Raw genomic sequence first — 17,547 nt, 5'->3', positions numbered from 1 at the left:
TTGTCTACTTGTCTCATATTTTGTACTAAATACATTCCCTGCAGTAAGCCCAGTATCACGTAGGATAGCATGGTACTAATCAATATTCTGTTGCCTTTTTATAGAATCTTCCAATTCAAGATCTTGAAGTCCTTCTTGTTGGTGTAGCAATCTTCTGTATTTCCAGTGTTTCCAGTGTCCCACAGTGTTGCTAGAATCCAGAATAAGGGACTGGAGCTCTTGATCCAATTCTGTTATATGGCAAAATTACTGAATATTTACATGCAGCTATCTACCCAAATGCATATTGTTCCATTTATCTTCCAACTATTTGAAAAGCAACCAAGCTCAGGTTTGCAGGTAGGTGAATGCTCAAAGTCAGGGCCCCGAGAGTCCCAGGAAAACACTCACTGACTTCACGTGTCCTACTCCCCTGAGAAACACCTATCTGGAGCTTTTGGGATAGCAAATGCAAGTGAAAACATGCATCACTAAACTAATAAATATCCTTGATCTAGTGAGAAACGTGGATTGGGAAAAATCTTCACTTCTTTTTAGATTTCTATTTTTAAGTTTCCGCAAAGTAAAACATGGAAAAATTTAAGCTTTTGTTGCCAAATTCTGTCCTGATATGCACAAACATGACTTTCATTGACCTTTTGAGGAAGGGCTGTAGACTTCACTGAGCATAGCACAAAATAGCATAGGCTTGGAGTGGGAAAGTTAAGTAACTAATAGGGACTTCAAGATATTTATTACAAGTCAGAAGTACTTGATGAGCAAAAAATGGCCAGTTATCTCAACGCTGGGGTGTGGAATAGATAAAGACAGTAAAAAATATAAATCAGCAGGATCCACATAACATTACAAAGCTAAAGAAATAGGAAAATGATGGAAAAAGGTCAACAAAACCAGAAATGTCAGGAAGGCAACAAAAGATGTGACGAAAAAAGGGTTGAAGACTGTGAAGACAAAGTAGGACTTTTATAATTATGTCAGGAACAAAAGGTCTTGAGAGACTGCTTAAGCCAAGGGGAAGTTGTTCATGGATGCACTAGATAGTGCTGGGAAACACAGCCGTTTCTTCACCTCAGCATTCACCAACAAGAAAAGGGAAAAACCTGCCAGAACCAACAAGACCTTTTTGTAGAACAAAAAATGGAAAATTCCTGAAAGCTAAGTCTGCTCACTGCAGCTGACAGCATAGTATAATGGCTCAGCAGAGCGGTCCCAGGGCAGCTGGCATCCCCCCTTAGTCCCCCAGCAAGACAAAGATGGCAAGCGGTGACAGGAGGACTGGCAAGAGCCAACTGTAGTATCTGTATTGCCGCAGCACAGTATGGGTCATACCCAAAGAGCAGCTCTCTCTTCCCTGCCTCCATGCATGGAGTGTATGGGTTTGGGCTTTGTTTTTATTTTTGGTTTTTTTGAGCGTGTGTGCAAAGCCTTTGGATTTAACTTTAATTGAAGCCCTCTTCCTGCTTGCTTTCCTACGGTCTCCCCTTTGTTTAGGATGTTTGCTTGCTCTTACTCAGGCAGCACAGTATGCTCAGAAAATGTTGGATTTTACACTCAGGGCCAGCATCCCCATTTGTCTAGGCTCTGTGCTTACCCAAAAGCTCTGGGGCTCAGATAAACAAGGTTATGTTACATTTATAAATAAAGGTGTGCATGACTAACCTGTGCATCTGATGGGAGAAAATAAGGTGACACTTGAGGTTGCAAAGCTCACAGTCACAAACTGAACAAGGTTAATGAAATTGCACAGGGCAAGAGAGTTTATTACTACTGCTGCTCCTGGACCATCATCCATGAAGAACATGATAACAGAATACTCTATTTAACCATGGGAGAGGCATGGTTCAGGCATACAAAAAAGGTACCTTTTCTTCTGCTTATATGCCAACCCTGATTTGGAGAAAGCACTGCTAGGCATCAGCACGGAGGCAAACAATTATGAAGTGAGAAGGGGATGCTGCAGTCATTAGCCCCTTCTTGCTGGCAGGAGGTAAAGCAAAGGTATTAAAGCTTCCATTAGGATGGCCCATGCAGTACATGCTTCTGGTGACTGGATACCCTCTCCCTGACCAAATCTGAAGTCTGCTAAATCTGTAAGCTACTTCATCGCGTGACTTACCAAAAATGACCACTTTATTTCATAACTGAGCTGGTCTAACTTTAATTTCTGATTATTAACTCTTTGGTTAGCAAGGCCAGTCTCAAAAGAAAGGGGCCAAATGGACTCCTTCTACGCTTCGTGAACATCTTTTCCCTGGAAATCAGATCAAGATCCTTCAACTCTTGTAATCTAAATTGCTGCTCTTTGACACTTGTTTGGCAGCTGAGAAGGGCAGGATTCAAAATATCTTAGAGGTGAAAGGCTACACATCCTGTTAGTGGGAAAACTTTCATCTACAAATGCAATGGTATTTGTCAAGAGGCTAGAGAAGATTTGACATCAGGAAAAGCCTTTGTGAAGTCCACCATAGTAATAGAAATATATTCACCTTGATTTAAAGCATTCTTTTTATGGTGAAATCTAAAAATGGAGCAAGACTGGGTTATAACTTAAATGCAGGAACTGTGACAAATAACAATTTATATGGGGAAATGGAGGTGCCACAGGGATTGGGTTCCAAGGAAAACTTGTCTTGTGAAAAGGATATGAAGTTAAGTAATGGTCAAATAAACCAGGGACTTTTTGTTGTGTTTTTAATATTGCCTTTAAAAAAAAAAAAGGTTAATAGCAAAAGTACAGGACTGCCTGACATTCAAGAAAGGCTTGCTTGTGATTAACATACTGAAGAAACTGCTGAACAGTTTATCCCTGTGAAAGTACCACCTCTAGGATGTTGCTAAGATCAGGAAAAATGTGGATTATTGATTACCTTGCCTGTGAATCAAACCTGCAGGAATGCAGGAATGAAAATCTGTTATAGTTGACCCTGTTTGACTTGGGACATTTTCTGAACTTTTGCTCTTGAAACAATTCACTTTTAATAAAGAGTTACTGGTTTCATTGTGTTTGGTTTTTTCCTTGCTCTGCTTTTCTCTTGTAGAACAGTAAGAACTCAACTAAATTGTCTGGTGGGGATTCCTCTCAAGAAGGCTGAGATGCTGCAGCTTAAACGCTGAGGAGCTGGAGAAGAGAAACAAATTGCATCCTTCCCAGTGCTATTTGGTTGGTACCAAACGACTGCACAGCCATTCTGCCACCCTTTCTACTAGGCTCCAGCAGTAGCTGGGGTGTTCTATGTGCACAAGAGGAGGTCAGGCAGTTTGCTGAGCCTTGCTTTTTTTACTCTGAAATCATGGCCTTCCTGCTCCATTGAACAGAGATGGTCAGGAGTTCCTGGAGCAATTTTCCAAATAAAAGACCCTTTTTTTGTAATCCAAATATATTGCAAGAATGTTTCAGCAGAAGATGTTTCCTGTAGTGTGGTAATTCAGATTAACATGCTGAGAGAGACCTGCAAATAAGCAGAGGCTGGGAAGAGACAGACTGCATCACTGTGTCCCATGAGGTGACCCAGCAGCACCAATGCAGAGGTCACAGTCTCTGGTAAAGCTGCCTACTGAAATCAAGTGCTTGCCCTGAATCAAGCAGGGCTGGGATTTGAATGAGAGATCTTTCTTGGTTTATTTTCTTTCTTTTCCGATGTAAATGCCCTAATCATTTTGAGGAAATTCTTTTGCTCTCTTTTCACCAAAAATAATCTCACCTTCCATTTAAAAAATATTGAGTTTGTCCCTGTATGGAAAAGGAAAACTTCTACGAGATCAGACGTTTCATATTTTGTCACTAAGCTCTAGTGCTAGCTGTGTAACAGATGTGGAGCAGAAGGAGATCAATGTCTGTGTCTTTAAGCTTGTGCCTGAATCTTCATCCCAACAGATAGTTCAGCTAATTTATTAATTGTAGGTATTTTTAAATGAAGTAATAATGCCATCAGAACACCACGAACTGCCTTTACCTTGCTCCCCTCTTTGGCCTCTAGCGCTTTCCCTAGTGATGGCCTTACCATATGTGGCATACCCTGAAGAAATGAGCTGAACATGGAAACCTCCATGCATTTGACAACTTTTGTGTGGGACAGCATTGCTGGAGGAACATGGCACCAGAGAATTCCTCTGCAGGTTTTGGGGATGCTTCAATGAGAAAGTCCCCAAGCCTTCCCTTCTCCCTATTTTGTGGTTCTGAAAAAAGCAAAGCATTTGCTGCAACTTGCCTTCATCTCATCTTCCTGAAGTTTGAGAGGCATTTACTTTTTAGCAAGTTCCTAGTCCAGGATCTATACAGTTGAAGCTCCGCAGGGTTCCCCCCTGCCTACCCACCACCAGGAGCAGCTTGACTCCAGGTCTGCCCTGCAGACAGCCGGGTGCGCTGCTGCAGATGGATGTATGCACCCGGCTGGCAAGAGCACTGGAAACCCTTCCTCTCCCAATAACGCCTTTTTGCTACCACCTAGTGGACATCAGGAGGTGTGATAAAACAGACTCTTGTAGACAGGTGGGTGTCAGTAACAGGGAAAGAATGTGGAGAACTGTGTACAGAAATTTCCCCTGAATTTCTTTGCTGTAAGATTTTGCTTTGCTGTTCCTGGGCCCTGACGCTGCTGCTCTTACTATTGGTCCCCGGTGCAGCGCAGGAAGGCCAAGGCAGAGCTGCGTCATGCTCTTACCTGAGATCTGATAGGACGAGAGGAAATGGCCTCAGGTTGCGCCAAGGGAGGTTTAGATTGGACATTAGGAAAAATTTCTTCACCGAAAGGGTTGTCAGGCCTTGGAACAGGCTGCCCAGGGAAGTGGTTGAGTCACCATCCCTGGAAGTATTTAAAAGACGTGTAGATCTGGCACTGAGGGACATGGTTTAGTGGGCATGGTGGTGTTGGGTTGACGGTTGGACTGGATGATCTTAGAGGTCTGTTCCAACCTTAATGATTCTATGATTCTATGATTCTACGATCTGCCTGCCATGATGCTACAGCTCCTTCATCTGGTGCTCCGAGGTGCCTGATGCTTGCTTGTGCTTGGCTGCTTTGGAGTGATGCATGCTGTAAAACTGCCTGAGATCCCAGAAGGTCCCCGATACTGTTTATATTGAAGGAAAGACTACAGTTGTCGTCTGACCCTGCATTGGGTTTCATCAAGAGGTCAGAGGAACCTTTGCTTAATGTCCTGGACCATGACATGAGGGCCACATTTCAGGAGAAGTCAGTCAGCAATAGCAAAACACTGTAGCAACTTGTCTGAAGGCCACAGAAGTGTATGCCAAGTCAAGAACCTTGATTTATATGCTGTGAAAGGTGGCCCTTGGCCTAAAGAGATTACCACCTATCAAACGGAGAGAATATTTTTGTCTTAAACTGGATGTATACACCAAAACTGTAAGTGCAATAAAGCATTAAGAGAAACAGTTATAATGAAGCACATAAGCATTGTTAGATGGAAGCCTTATGGCCCTGCTAAGTGTTGAGGAGGGGATGGGAGGACCGAGGCTGTGACCTGCGAACATGGATTTCATTTTTCTGCAGTCAGACAAGATTGGAGAACACGAAAACAAAGAACAACAGGAGAGGGCATCAACTCACTTGTGAAGTGAGGCTGAGGTGGTAATATGGCAACTAAAGATGATCCCAAATTGGGATCCATCTGGAGATATGGTACAAGTTCTTTTGGCTCTACAGCCTGCAGGTAATGATGCATAGTAAATACAACGGTAGAGCAGATGCTATTTTGTTCAGTCTCCGACGATTTTTTTTTTCAGAGATAAACATAGACATTGAACTGAGCCAACCCTATGACTCTTAGCATTAGGCCTGTATCTTCCGTAAGGAATATCAGGACAGATACTTGCTAATGTATGTATATGCAGCTCTAGTGATTTCTATGCACCAGCTGATGCCCACTGAGAACCTGGTCGGTTCTGTTCTGTTGATTCCCTTTGGTTTTGTTGTTCTACTGCATGCTGATAAATCTGGGCAACAACAACAAGCAGCAAAAGCAATGCTAGGATAAATATGTGTTTGTTCTCTCTTAGCAAAAATTCTGTTATTATTTCATGTATACGATCAGTAATTACTTAGCACTTCTTTACTTAAAAATCACTTTTGTCCAAGAATGTGAATGAGTACTGATACTCAATGTTTTAAAACCACTACCAGCAGAACAGCTTCTTTTAATGAACACAGAAGAATCTTTCCTAGCACTTCAATTTAAAATGTTGATACTGAACATTAAAAAAAAAAAAAAGTGGACAGAATACCAAATTTCCTCTGGAAAGAAAAAGCAATAGTTGGAAAACCTGATATTGAACTCTGAAATCCATTTAATGAAACAAACATTAAATATACTAGAAGACTTGATCCATTTTTTGTTCAATACACCACATAAAGTTTCTAAAGAAAAGGATTTTCTTGGTATTGGTCCAGAGCTCCCTTTTCAGTATCCCACGGTCTGGACACACAGATACTTTTGTGTAGATCACGATAATATAAATCCAATACATTTCAATCTGTTCATGCATGGGAGTGAATTAAAAACAAACTGAGATCTATCCAATCGTTCCACAGCAAAGTAGTCCACCTCCATAAATGCATAATTAAAGAGTCTCTGTATATACAATTTTACTTTTATTTTTAACTTATTTACCTCACAACCACAAACATACATCCATCCCAGAAGGGAAACAGGAATTAGAGAAAGAGGGAGTGTATATTCATCTAATGCAATGTAAATTCTACTTCAGCCCCTAAACCTGGAATTAAATCCCTTCAGGCTTCTGTAGTCAATCCACAAATATGTCTTTGGGAAATCAGTGTCAGAACTGGCTGTGTCTGCAGCAGGGAAAAGGGAGATATAATCTAAATTTGTATTGTGCAGCTTTCCAATGTTAGCTGTATGAATTACAGAAGTGAAGATTAAAGCTGTCTATCTCTTGGGCTCGTCAATCATAGAGTGGGTTCTAGAAAATGTATGTTGAAATTCAGTGTGCGTGTGATAAAAACCATGCTTATTGAAAGAGAAGGTATATTTTGAAAGGTGAATCTTATCTCACATAAGCAGATGGCATAGATTTAAAATTTCAGTTCTATTTAGATCCCAGAAGATAAACTAAACTGGATTGTGGAATATTACAGTAATTTACAAAACAATAAAATAGAAATAAATCACAAGGTAGTCACAGTCTTTTTAACATGAATTTAAAATTATGGATCAAATATTCTGGCGGCTTTTTTCCAGGCAAGATAAAACCACTGAGATGAATACAGCAATCTTTAAGGTAATAATTTAAAATGACAGCAGAGGGTGCTATCATTTCTCCTTCGGCTCATGGTGTCATAACTGAATCTGTGGCTCTCTTACCCCTTGTGTTGTTATTCTCAAGAATCTTGGAAAAACAAACTCTGAAATTCAGTGGAAGTTATCCAGAAGGGAGTTAGAGACCACCGGTGGAGGAAGAAAATATACACTGGCACGTATTTAAGGCCAGAACTCAACTTCTAAATTTGCAACAAGCACTTAGATTTTACAAAACTAAACTGTAGAGAATTTGCTGTTGTCTGGTTAAATTTCGCTTTTCTCTAGAAACATAAATGACAGACCTTTTAATCTGTAAATATTTCTCCCTTATGAATTCACACTTTATCCGCTACAGGTTGTTGTCCTTACTGAACTGCTCAAACAGAAATGATAGGATAATATTGCTAAATGTTCGCAATGTCCTGCCTATGAAAACCACTTAGTCATCCTTTGGAAGAACTGACAAACGAACATATTGCATCCTTTGCTGGCCTGTGAGATAAACAAATGACCTAGAAACAGTCCTCAGTCTTTTCTGCCATCTGAAATCTCTACTTAACCAGCAGATATGCAGCATGGTTTCCTTGGATTTCTCCCATCCTTCCTTTTGAAGCTTGATTGCTCAAGGTGTGGCCTATCAGGCCCCAGGCAAGCAAAGTACTTAAGCGGTGGTCCAGTTTGACTGAAGTGAACAGATAGCCCAGGCATAAGGTTACATGCTGAACTTGCTGCTGAGGGTGCAATGCTGAGTGTCCTTCAGGATAAGCCCAAAAATGCCAAAAGAGCCCATGGTTTCTAAACCCACTAGAGGCAGGATGAGTACTCCTCATTCTCTTATTGCCCTAGAACCAGACAGACCCAGTTTTGAACTTTACTTGTCCTAAATAAGTAGGACATAAGTACGCATAAGGCACAAAGTGTGTGGGGAATACTTACAGTATAATAAATAGAATAAATTTTCTGGATCTGTCACAGTGAAAAAAAAAAGAGTTCCCAAGTTTTTGCTGTTGTGTTGGTTTTAAGGGAAATAATGTGCAGCAACTTTGTGTGAGGCCCGCAGGTCTCATCAAGCAGACAGTGCGGTTTGAGCTCAGTTCAGTCCGTCAGGAGACGTAATCCCAACACCAGTGTTGTCCTGGCAAAGTTGCCACTGATTTCAGTGGGATCAGGCTTTCACATCGCAGGGTCTCATCAGTTCAGGAAAGCTGAGGGTCTGGCTTGGTATCTCCATTTCTCTCAGATCCACTGGAGTGTCTCTGTTCTCGCCTCCGCTGTTCTCACATGCATTCCCTTGTTCTTCCCTCCTACCTGTGTATTCATCCAGTCCCACCTTACTGGGCTTCACACCTGAGATTTTGTGTCTTGATCGCTAACCAGAGGAGACTGCTGCTGAGTCTCTGCTTGACGTGGTGCTTGCTATGGGTCTGCAAAGAACTGTGTTGCTCCTGGGCTAACGGTTAGCCCCAAGCCATAGAAATAACTTGAAGAGAAAGCGGTAACTGGTGGAACACTGAGATTTTCCATTTCTGAGGACGTTGAAGGTAGGCCTCTGCATTATATATTGGATTTTGGAGTACTGAATAGATTTTTTTTGCAACTCAGGGTTGGCAATGTGCTTAATCCAAAGAGGTAATAATCTGTTTCAATAGGCAAAGTTGCCTTTTACTAGCTTTCCGCAGTTAGAAAGGCTGTCTTTCTGTAAGTCTTTTGTGGATTTAAGACTTATTTAAATCTTGCTTCTCTTTTCCTATTTTGCCTCGCATAGGCTTTGCTTCCAGATCTTTATTCTATTTATTAGAACAAATATTGGCACAAAAAATACTCTGTCTGTGAATTATACCCTATTAAATTTAACCTACAAAGCAAGGAACTCAGATTCCTAAGAGCTCTGTACCACTACTGCACCTTTTACTCTGGTTGTATCCATTTGGGTTCCTATGTTTTCTTCATAATCATGAAAAGAAATTTGTTGGTATTTTCTTAATGAATTAAAAATCAATTTTGGGGGGTAAGATCCAAAATAGCATGTAATTATCTAGAGTGGGGCTGAAACTTCCATTAGGCCCTTACACACAGATCAACTGCACTCTGGACTCTGACTTGATCCAAAATGATAGTTATGAGATGCTAGATGAATAGAGCAGGTGTAGTCACCTAAACATGGGTGAGGGACAGAATGATCGGACAGAATTTAGATTGCACGGCTGCAATCCAAGACAGCCATGTACAAAATCTTTGCCCTGGTGATAAGCCAGGCTTTGTCCAGAAAGCTTTCTTGGGTGCTCCTGTGTGTCTACAGAAGTGCTGTCATCTTAACTGGGCAGGACTCATGTCCTATTTTCTATAAATCTAATTTGGGATTCTCAAACTACTCATCCCTAGGGGTGGTACACAGTTGAGGTATCTGACAGCTCTGGATTCAGCACAGAGCATTGAAAAAGTAATCACCACTTCCATTAGAAAATGAATGAGTACTTGGGGAACTTTGTACTGATGGTGATGCCCACATTTTGTACAACGATATAACAGCTGAAGTATTTCCCCACTGAACACCAGGTTTTTCACAGATGATTCTGATGATGCACCAGTCTTGACTCATTGCATTGGTAGGATATAAAGCTTTCTGCTCCTGCCTTCTTCCCAGGGTCACAAGCCCATAAAAATCCCTTCCATAACTGGCAGATGAATTTAGGGATTAAGTTCATTACTGGTGTACCTGTCTTTTACTTGTGCATGCCATCCACTAACTTTCACTGGTGGATCCCAACGCAGCTTAGAGGTCAAAGCTTCTGTTGCAATGACAATCAGTTATTTGGACTATTCTGTAGCATAGTTTGGAACGAAGTAATTGGTGTGTCATGTGTTTAAATAGCATTTTGGAAAAGTGTTTTCCTAGGTCATGCTGAAAGGCTAAAGTTCTCTTGTTGAATTGGCTAGTTTATTCCTGTCTTTGAAAAGACTAAGGAAGGCCTTACCCCAACCTTCTGCCATCTGTTGGCTGTGATCTGACTGAGCAGTTTCACTTCTGGTGGCAATTGTCATAAATATTCCAAAATCCAGTGTAGGTATTGGGGCTAAGAGGAGATGACAATAAGGAGAAATTGGCCAAAAGAGAAAACTGACTGTATCTCCATACAATCTGACAGTCTGTCAGAAGCAACAGTTTGGACATTTGTCCTGTGGATTATGTGGAGATATACATATGCAACAGTTTTGCTTTAGGTAAGCTCATTTCTTTCATTGAGAGCCAAGGAGGAATAGGACTGCCATGATGTCTCCCTCCTTCATCTTCTGTTCTGCTGAATAATTTGTGGGAATTAAGAAATAGCGCTAAGCCCTAGCAGCTGGTATACCAATCTCAGGGGTGCAGGTGCAGTCTCACCCCCATTTGGATTGTTTCTAGGCAAATTAGATTTATCAGCAAGAGCCTGAGGCTCCAACCAGCTGGCTGGAATGTACATTGCCAAATGTGATGACAGCTCGGTGCTTCTGCGTGATGATTTGCCCTATCATACAGGGCAGAGAAGTGAAGGCATGAGAACAGGTTGTTGCAAAGCCTTTCTGGGCATTCTGCTCCTCTAAAAATTAAACCTGCCAGTGCTCTGCTGCCCTTTGCATTTTTGTGGAAGTGGCTGTATAAAACTGGCAGTCAACATGAAAATTGAAGTTTATACTGTACTCTTAACAAAAGGCTTCTGAAGCCTGAGTGTGTATGTGTGTAAGGGGGTAATGTATTCCTCTTTTGTCTTCCTCACGCTTTATTCACCTTCTGGCATATAGCATTTTCTGTATTTTAAACTCCAATGGATTTGAAGGAAATAAGTGTGGAACCAGAACTCAGATCTAGAATTGGTTTTAAGATGTTCTCTGACGTTCTTTTTACTTCATTTTCCCTGGAAGTCCTCGTTATGGACTGTTGTGGTTAAATGCTATGCAAATCTAGAATAAAAAAATATTCACTCCAAGCCCAAAGAGCCTTTTGTATTTCCAACCTCACAAAAGTGCTTTACAAAGTTAATTTACAAAGTGTTTTTTTTTTAAAAAGTTTTGAGAAGAGTGGACTGGTTAAACCCAACATAAAAATGTTGACAGATAGGAGAGAAAAATCAGGCTTCCTTTCACTTAAGTTATAGTGAATTTCAGGTGGCAGCTGCATTTTTTCCTACCCTATCTATATGATAAAAATCAAAAGGCAGCATTACAATCTTCTGAAGTTTTAGAACAGTTTTCCAAACTTTGACTTTCAAATCAGATCAAAGTTATGAATATGGCAAAACAATCCCAGCTAGAATGCTCATTGGGTGTTATCTTCTAAATGTCATAAAACAGCTTATCTCCCTTTTCTGTTACAATGATTTCACTAAATACCTGACATTTACAGCTGACATTGTACTAATAAGGGATATTTACTGTGTTCTTTTCCTCAAATGGAAGTTTCCCATGAAATTATAAGGAACGTTTCACAGTTGTGATGGAAATATTAATAATTCTGCTTTGCCCATGTTTTAATGTGTTTAAATATAGAGCATTTCAGCACATAAAGCAGTAACGTAAGTGCTAATATCTCAGCACCTTTTAGCATGCACCGCTGAATATACAAATGCACGCATTTTGAAACCACACAGACATGAAAATTTGCAATTCAGAACCTCAACTAGTTCAATAAAAAGACAGACAAAAGATTTCCTTTATGTCTAAAGACAAAGTACCCTGATGCTGCTATTTTAGGAAGGAAAATTAATGATAATTTTTTACAAAGGAAGCAACTCTTCTCTGCAGTTTAGAACTGATTAGTAAATGGATATGCAGAAAGCTATGTATGGAATTAGACAAGTATATGAGTCTGTGCACTCCAATCTATTTTATACATGTTCTCCAAGACCTCAACAACTAAAGCTAATGCTCCCTCAGCTCCATTGAACTAATTAAGCTAGGTCATTATATTAATAATGGGTTGCCCTTCTGTCTGCATTTATGGCACTTAGCAAGTCAGTGTGTGTGTGTATGCTTATCTCATGAAGGAGAAAGCTCCTGTCAATGAATTAAATGAATCCATCAAGAGAATTAATGTGACTTGATTACTGTTGATATATCTGAAAAAGCTGGCATGCACAACCAGATATCTGCAGCTGTACGAAGTAAGTAACAACACTCCAAACCACTGAGCAAGGCCCTGAGCCTGTACGATTGAATAAAGAGGTTGCTGACGCCAAGACGTGTTGATGGGCTGCTGATGTGATAAATGCAAAGGGTGCCACAGGGTCTGAATGTTGCTATCAACGCTTAGCTTAACTCAGTTGGGTTGGTATTTTGCCACAAACAGTTCTAATGCCTTCTGTCATGTAAAACTATTGCCTCAAATTAGTTTTCAGTTCTCTTGCTTCGTTAAGGAGCATGAAAGACCAGAGACGCTTGAAAATTAATTGAGAAAAACTCTGCAGTCACCCCCCAAAAATAAAAAATCAACTGCACTTTGGACACGACTTCGATAGTTCTCTTGTTTTGTCAATTCTTTCAGCAGCCACTTCATCTCCTTCAGTTCTCTTGCTGATGGAGTGCCATATCCAAGGTTGCTAATGGTTTGGAAATTCCCAAGTATTGAAAAAGCAGTCCCTTAAGCTGGTGATAATTGGCTGAGAGCAGAATGCAAAGATTCTTCTGTACCATAAATATTAAAATATAATGAAAAGTTGATAGCTGGGATAAAGGAAAAGGTTTCAAAATTGCTGAAGTGGAAATACATAAAGAAAAACAGGTTTTCTTCTTGGCAGAGAGAAATATCCATGTGGGCTTCTTTGTATTACAGACATGACAATTATGATTTAGCATGAAACCAAGTTAAAAAAATCACAAGTTCTTAAAGTGATCTTAATGCTCCCTCCTAAAAGTCGATGGGCAGTTCCAGGATTTCAGTTATCAAGAATGAAGCATTAGAGAACTATAAATAGCACCCAATATTTTTGATTAATCATTTACTTAGCTGCAGCAAAGGGGAGAAAGACTTGGCTCATAGTCTCACACCTACAAAAAGACTATATTCAATTTGGTTTTCTCATACATAGTGAGAAAGGCATGAAGCGACTCAAAAGTCCCAGAGAAGTGTTCTTCAACCTCGCCATGCCACCCCTGCCCTCCCAACCACTGGCTGAGGATCCAAAAATTGGGCTCGGTGAACTGCCCAGGACATTTGTAAGCAGTGGAGTAGGGAACAAATTGTCCAGATGGTTTGTTAAACAAACAAACAAACAAACAAACAAAACTGTCTATTCAATGAAGCTGTTTGTTTAAAAACAGGATATATTGAAGTAATTTAAGACTTTATGGATACAAATTTGTTTAGGTATTTGTCTGCAGTGTAACACTCCTTTACAGATGAGGTTACTGTAGTGCACTTAGGCTTCAAAGGCATGATTCATGGCACTCTTTTATGTGTTTCCTAACAATACATGGCAATATAGGTAGCCTGGCACAGCCATAAAATAGCTATTTGAATGCACAATAGCAAATACATACTAAAACCAGTAAATTTTGAGTAAAATCTGATAGCATGCAAATCACTGGATGCAGCTTGCAAAGGTGGTATTAAGCTCAGGTGTAACTATTAGTTTGACTAATAATGCATACAGAACATAACGCGTGGAATTACCCAGCACTTCTTGGAGGAGCTGTTTTCATGAACAATAGTGTAAGAGGAAGAAAAAAAAATCAAAATAAAATAATGTCCTGGGCAGGCTATCTTAAAACATTTTGGACTGTTATTTCAAAATCAAATTTCCACAAATAAAGAGAAAAATGTCATTCATTGTGGCACTTTTTGCAAAGTTGGAAGGTTAAAAGAAAGTTATTTTGTAACCAACCATAAAATAGGCATTTGAAAAATTATTTAGCTGGAAAAAACACAATTTTTTCCACATTAAGATAACTTAAGAACACCCAAATTGATTTTTATTAGACTTCTCATATTCACTTCTGAGCTGACACATGCATGAGATATTCAGCCCTAAAGGTCACTTCTGAGAAAGCTATAAGTAACTGGAAACAGCACTGCAGGATGAAATGATGTCTCATTGCTAACTATTACTGCTGGAGAGTGATAAATATTTTACTCCTGAGGCTAAGAGCCGGCTCCTGTAAATAAATTTCTATTTCTCGGCTGCACCAATAGCTGAAAGATGATGTGACAGAACTGGTTTTCTTGATTTTAATTTTTTGTTTCAAGAGAGGGTGGGACGGCCCGACCCGGTTTCAGCAGACATCCGTGCCGAGAGACGCCGGCAAGGCCTGCGGGCCTGCGTTGGAGGGAGCCCACTGCCCGCTTTCCCGCAGCCAGGAACGGGTGCCGCAGGGAGAGCCCCGGCTCCTCGCACCCCACCGAGAGCGGAGGCCACCTGGGGCGGGCCGAGCGAGCGGGGCTGCTGGCCATGCCCTGCACGGGTGCCCTCCTCCTCCATGCTGCCCCTTCCTGGGATGCTCAGCGCTTTTCTAAAATGGCCGCTCGAATGCCTAACGCAAACGTTGCCAGTCACCCCGGCTGCTAACGTCTCATTCACACTCTCCAGGCTTTGGCCACCCTGTACTTTATTCTTTTCTGCTCCTTTTCTTTTTGGTGTTGATATTAGTAATTAAGGTTTAGATGGGGGGAGGGAGAGGGGAAGGCAGAATAAAACAAAACAAAAGCGGGAGGCGTTTGGTGATTTTCAGCTTTTCTCCAGAGTTAAATGGCTGGCTCTGCTACCAATTCGGAAAAGGAAAGGCAGGGGGTAGCTGGTTCTCTGTGGCTCCCCACGGGGGGGCCTAAGCCTCTGCGAGCCTCCTCAGCTGCGGGTTTAGGCGGCTGGGGAACCCCCTCGCTCTGGTTTTCACCTCAGCCTCGCCGCCCCCTCGGGCCGGCCCGCAGGGCGGCGCGCGCGCGCTGCCCGGCAACCACGGCCGCGGGGGCGGGGCGCTTCTCGGCCCCGCCCCTCACCGAGCCGTCACCGGCGCGGCGCGGCCATCGCACCGCCCTTGCGCAGGCGCGGGCCGGCCATGTCGGCCGCCGTGGAGCGGCGGCTGGCCCGCTTCCGCGCCGCCCGCGGTAGCGCCACTGCCTCGCCGCGCCCTGCGGAGCCGCCGGGCAAGGCCGCGGCTCCAGAGGCTCCCGAGGGACAGCGGGCCGTCGCCGCGGGCCCAGGCGGCGGCGCTCAGGTGAGCGCCGAGGTGGGTGGGGTGGGGCGGGGTGGGGGTGTGTGGCGGCGGGTCGGTGCCTGACGCCGCTTCTCGCTGCTGCCTCCACAGGCCCGTCCCGGCGGGGCGGCGGCGGCGGCTCCGGTGTGGGCGCGTCCGCTGCTGCTGAAGGTGCTGCTGTGGGCGGTGCTGCTGGCGCTGTTCGCGGAGCTGGAGCTGGGGCTGCCCTACTTCGTCCTCTCCCTCCTCTACTGGATGTACGCCGGCACCCGCGGCCCCGCCGAGCGGCGGCGGGGCGAGCTGAGCGCCTACTCCGTCTTCAACCCCGGCTGCGCCGCCATCGCCGGGACTCTGACGGCCGAGCAGCTGGAGCGGGAGCTGCATTACCGGCCCGCCGCCGGGAGGTAGCGACCGGCCCGGCGGGGACAGCCGCTTTGCGGGGGTTGGCCCCCGCTACCTCCGCCCGTCCGGACCACGGACCCGAGGAGGGGCCGGGGGAGGAGGAAAAGGGGGTTATTTCTATGCAAACGCCGCTTGCGCCTTACTCCTGGCCCGGCTTCTGCGGGCGCGGTCCGGTCCCGAATAAAGCCGTAGCAAAGCGTGCGCTGTGGTCTCGTTTCCTGGGAGGGCCGGGCCCGGGCAGCCGGCAGGAAACCCACGGGCAGCTGGTTTGGCCGCTGTTGCAGCGGCAGCTGGAGGCACGGCCTTTTCATAGCTGGAGCTGCCAGCTTGTCAGCTGGTGATTTTCAGCTCCTGCTGACTTTTACCACCGGTAATGGGAAGGCCGGGGTTTGACGACACCTTTAGTAGAATGGCCAACTGCTTTTCTTCTCAGCACTGGCTAGAATCCTCTTTCTGAAGAAAAGACATGAGGCACTATCAGTATACCTAAAATAGGCAGCTGCTTCTGTTCACACTCATGTCTTTCATGAAACACAAACATCTGATTTCAGTGCAAGTTCCCTCTTTGCTTCATATTACAGCTTTCATCATTTGTAATGTAAGCAAAAAAGACTTACCATTATTCCTGGCAGGTAATACATGTTTTTCTTTAACAACCATTTTGAAAAAATTTAGGGTGTCTGCGCAGCAGACATGGAAATGCAAGAGGCCCTCAGATGGAAGGAGATTTGCCCTGTCACTGGATTCAGTCTTTTTACTACAGCACAGCTGATGATGCTTCTCACCATCATCCCACAGACTGTGAGGTGTACTTCTTATAATCCACTGGTATTTTTAATACATAGAGCAGTGCAGTAAAACAAATCATTAATATTAAGTCATAGTGAAGAGCAGCCTGAGGACTGAGTTGAGAAGAAAAGTCACAAATTGATCTTTCAAATCCTGTTTCGTTATGCCTTTTCTAATTTAAGTTACACACTGTTCAGGCTTGACTTACCCCATGTTTGACTTACCCCATGTTCTGTCATTGGTTGGGGAAACAAAAGGAAGTGTCCTTTATTGAATTTAATTAGATAGGAAAGAGAATAGTAGATTAAAGCACAAATAATAAGTTTAACACTGCTAAGCATCTCTCAATAGCTCTCCACAGTGCTCTCTTAACTTCTAGTATTGTATAAATTTCAAATGCTGCTATTGAAAGCCAAGCACAGGATTTTTGGATTTGCACGTATTCCACCATCCTCTGGTAAACCCCCCTCAGAGTTCTCGCTATTCTTACTGATACTTACTCTATACAAATAACATGCTACATTTTTGTTTGATTAACATAGCCTCTGCAGATTCAAAGGCCTTTCTCTAGTGGGCGTAGAGTTGAAAATACAAAGCTTTGTGTCTTTGGGAGAACCATGAACTGTGAGTCTTTCCATTCTTTGAAAGTGCTCTTCTAATTACAGAGTGAGAAGTAGTCAGGTGATACTTAAAGTAAATACACCAGTAAGTGACAGAGTTTTGTGAGTTGAAACTTTATTCACAAGGATAAAAATAAACGCAACTATAATGTTTATGGGGAGTTGACAATCTGACATCTTGTACAGTTAGATTCTGTGGGTGTTTTTTAAAACAAGGAAACACATGCAAATAAATATTAAATACAAGGTAACATCCATGAAATTATAAAACTTTATAGCAGCAAGGCTGGAA

The 17,547-nt window shown here is 42.7% G+C and overlaps 1 protein-coding gene across 1 annotated transcript; it reads left to right on the top strand.

Annotated features, from left to right (window-relative positions):
• The first annotated feature begins 15,291 nt into the window (after window positions 1-15,291).
• Window positions 15,292-16,047, top strand: SAYSD1 (SAYSVFN motif domain containing 1). Its single transcript, XM_075146806.1, has 2 exons — window positions 15,292-15,465; window positions 15,556-16,047. Exons 1-2 carry the CDS (start codon window positions 15,307-15,309, stop codon window positions 15,850-15,852), a joined length of 456 nt encoding a protein of 151 aa, XP_075002907.1. The 5' UTR covers window positions 15,292-15,306; the 3' UTR covers window positions 15,853-16,047.
• The last annotated feature ends 1,500 nt before the right edge of the window (window positions 16,048-17,547 follow it).

This window comes from Calonectris borealis, chromosome 3 (assembly GCF_964195595.1).
Source record: "Calonectris borealis chromosome 3, bCalBor7.hap1.2, whole genome shotgun sequence".
Classification (NCBI taxonomy): domain Eukaryota; kingdom Metazoa; phylum Chordata; class Aves; order Procellariiformes; family Procellariidae; genus Calonectris; species Calonectris borealis.
This window is presented reverse-complemented; position numbering and strand designations above follow the sequence as displayed.

What these genes read in the sequence shown, in the direction of transcription:
- SAYSD1 (XM_075146806.1), top strand. Translation starts at nt 15,307, where the DNA reads ATGTCGGCCGCCGTGGAGCGGCGGCTGGCCCGCTTCCGCGCCGCCCGC. An exon ending in GCCCAGGCGGCGGCGCTCAG is followed by an intron (nt 15,466 to 15,555) that starts GTGAGCGCCGAG and finishes CTGCCTCCACAG; the next exon opens with GCCCGTCCCGGCGGGGCGGC.